At 73.1% G+C, this 3,066-nt stretch overlaps 1 protein-coding gene across 1 annotated transcript; it reads left to right on the top strand.

The window, feature by feature from the left end:
- Positions 1 to 496: 496 nt before the first annotated feature.
- Positions 497 to 1,679, top strand: TMEM86B (transmembrane protein 86B). The gene is made up of 3 exons (XM_004694093.2): positions 497 to 755; positions 892 to 1,129; positions 1,267 to 1,679. Exons 1-3 carry the CDS (start codon positions 711 to 713, stop codon positions 1,647 to 1,649), a joined length of 666 nt encoding a protein of 221 aa, XP_004694150.1. The 5' UTR covers positions 497 to 710; the 3' UTR covers positions 1,650 to 1,679.
- The last annotated feature ends 1,387 nt before the right edge of the window (positions 1,680 to 3,066 follow it).

Raw genomic sequence — 3,066 nt, 5'->3', positions numbered from 1 at the left:
CCTGCTGGGCGGGGTAGGGGCCAGCCCGCCAGCGGCCCTCGTCCAGCCCCGCCCCAACGGCGGGCGCGTCTGCCAGCTCGGTTCCCCCACAGACACCAATAAAGGAGGACAGCTGGACACGTGGGTCAGACCTTGTTTTCTGGACACCGCGGGGCCGGCCGGCGGGCCGGGCCGGCTCAGGGAGGAGGGAGCGTGCTGGCCTCGTCCGGGACCTGGGCCTCTCGCCCTGGCCAAGGGGTGCCGGCTGCACGTCTGCGGACGGGCGGGGCCCTGTCCACGAGGCGCCCGCCTCGGGGGTCGAGCTGCAGGGCCCAGGACTCGGTGTCCGCGGGCCGGGAGCTGTGGGGCCGCCCGCGCCCAGTGCCTGGTCAGCGGGGTCGGGACTGCGGCTCTCGGGGCCACCTCGTCCCTGCCTGGCTCCTGGGCCGAGCCAGGGGACACGGCCGGGGGGTGGGGGCGGAGGGCCAGGCCCACCGGTGATGGCCGGCAGCAAAGCCCCAGGCAGGGTGGGGGGCTCTGGGGACGCACCGGGTCGACGCACCTTATCAGCGCGTGCCAGGCGGGGCCGCCCGCGGCCAGGGCAGCATCCCAGCCTGTTATCAGCCCAGAGTCCACAGGACGCTGCTCGGGTTAACGTGTAACCAACCACACGCTGTCCTCACCCCAAAGCCACGGCACCCGCAGACGGCCCCCGGGTGTCGCAGGCCAACATGGACTCCAGGAGACAGCTCGGGGAGCCCGGCGTCTCGCTGCAGGTGAGGGCCTGGGTGGGTGGGGCCGGCTGCCCCGAGGACGGACGCGGGCTGCAGGCGCCCTGAGCCGGGCAGGCCCCGGGACAGCTCTGCAGGGCCGGGCGGCGGGCCAGAGGCTGAGACCCCGCCCCGCCCCCAGGCCTGCAGGTGGCTGAGCCCCTTCGGCCTGGCCTGCGCCCTCTACTTCCTCCTCTGGATCCCCGAGAGCCAGCCGTCCTGCCTCGGTGCCCTGGTCAAGTGCCTGCCGGTGCTCAGCTTGGCGCTGTTCCTGCGGGCCCAGCCCCCCGGCCCCCGCAGCAGCCGGCTCCCGCAGGGGGCCCTGCTGTGCTCGGCCGTGGGGGACGCCTGCCTCATCTGGCCCGACGCCTTCCTCTACGGTGAGGCCTGGGCCCGGCGCCCCGAGGCCCCCGGGGCCCCCGGGAAGCAGGTCCCGGGCGGGCCAGTAGGTGCAAAGGCCCAGGCTCGGGGCGGGGCGGGCGGCGCGGCCCTGGGGTCACTGGCGCCGTGTCCGCAGGTGTGGGTGCCTTCGCCGCGGCCCACCTGCTCTACCTCTGCCACTTGGGCTTCACGCCGCGGCGGCCACACCTGCTGCTGCCCATCGGCCTGGTGGCCGCGCCCTACTTCGGCCTGCTGCTGCTGCAGCTGACGCCCGACATGGTGCTGCCCCTGGCCGGCTACGCGCTGCTCCTGGCCACCTTGCTGTGGCGCGGCCTGGCGCGGGGCGGCCTGGCCGGCTGCGGCGCCCTGCTCTTCACGTTCTCGGACTGCGTGCTGGCCTGGAGCACCTTCGCCTGGCCGCTGCCCCACGCCCGCCTGCTGGTCATGAGCACCTACTACGCCGCCCAGGCCGTCCTCGCCCTGTCCGCCGCCCACGGCGCCCGGCCCAAGGCCAGCTGACGAGGCCTGGGCGCCTCGCTTCCCGGCGGACCTGCCCCTTCGCGCTGTCTGAGAGTAAAGTGGACGACGGGACGCCGCGTCTCTGTAGTGGGGCTGGGGCCGCCGTGTGGACGCGTGTGCTGCCCCTGCTGGGGGGAGGGCCGTCCTGCCCGCCCTTCACGGAGCTGAGCGCTGCGGGCGCAGGTGGCCACACCCTGCGGGGCGGTCAGAGGCGGGGCAGGGCGCTGGCCGTCTGCACAGCCCGGCCCTCTGCGCTCTGCGGGCGCGCAGGGCACTGGGCTCCGGTCTCAGGTCCTCTGAGAGGGCAGCTGGAGCAGTGCCCGACTGGGGCTGGCGGCCACCCCTGGGACTCCGAGCCGCCCACCTCCCCGCGCCTCCCTTCCTGGGCCCGGGCCCTGCTCGCAGACGGAGGCCGCCCGCGCCGGGCGCCCTCGTGCAGCACAGAGCATGGGAGGGCTGAGCAGGGGCGGCGTCGGGGGCTCACTGAGAACCCTGCTCGAGGGGCTTTTGGCCCCCCAGTGCGCTTTCCTCACCGCTCCAGCAGTGGTGACCTGCCGCTCAGACTCCTGTGCAAACGGAGGCAGGTGCCCCCCTCCGGGGAGCAGGCGGGCTGCGAGCCATGGGGAGCTTTCCCGGAACCCTGCTCCTCCCTCCTCATCCAAGCTGAGGGCCGTCTTCTCCATGGTCTTCACAAGGAGGGAAACCTGTCTCTGCCCAGCTGAGGGCCCTCAGGACCATCCCAGCCAGGATTGACGGGTGTGGCCCATCATCGGATACATTCGGTGCGCTGCTGCGCCTAGGAGACCCCGGCTGACACCCCACCTCACCCAGCCGGGCCGCTCTGTGGCCGACCCTCTGCCCCGGCTCCGAGCTGGGCCCTGATCCTCAGCCTTGGTGTGAATTGGGGGCACCATCGAGCACAGCCCCCAGTGTGCCGCACCAGCAGGCTATGGTGACCATGGGCCCGCCCTGGTTGGGGCACTCAGCGCCAATTCCACCGAGACCCCAGCGTCTCCCGCCCTCCAAGCCAGGCCCCTCCGCTTCCAACGACCCCCAAGCAGACCCTCACTGGACCCTAGAGGACCCAGCCTCACCTCCTGAGGCACACAGGCCCCCTTGGAGCTGACCACGCCTGGCACTGGCTGCCCCTTGTCCTTTGCAGCCTGACCAGAGGCAGGTGCCTCCTGGTCAGCTAGGGGTGCAGAGAGGAGAGGAGGCCTGGGACAGGGCCCCGGCTGGGGCTGGGAGGGGTCGGAGATGCGCCCAGAGCCGCACTTCCTCCTCTCCTTCCCCGCCCCTGGCCAGCGGGCTGGAGGGACATGCCTGCGTTTAAAGTCCACCAGGTGGAAGGTCCAGGGCTGGGCCTCCTGGGTCCTCCACATCTGAGGCATGACGGGCACTGGCGGGGGCCGCGGGG

This window comes from Condylura cristata, unplaced genomic scaffold (assembly GCF_000260355.1).
Source record: "Condylura cristata isolate star-nosed mole 26May11 unplaced genomic scaffold, ConCri1.0 scaffold00041, whole genome shotgun sequence".
In the NCBI taxonomy this organism is placed as follows: Eukaryota; Metazoa; Chordata; class Mammalia; order Eulipotyphla; family Talpidae; genus Condylura; species Condylura cristata.
This window is presented reverse-complemented; position numbering and strand designations above follow the sequence as displayed.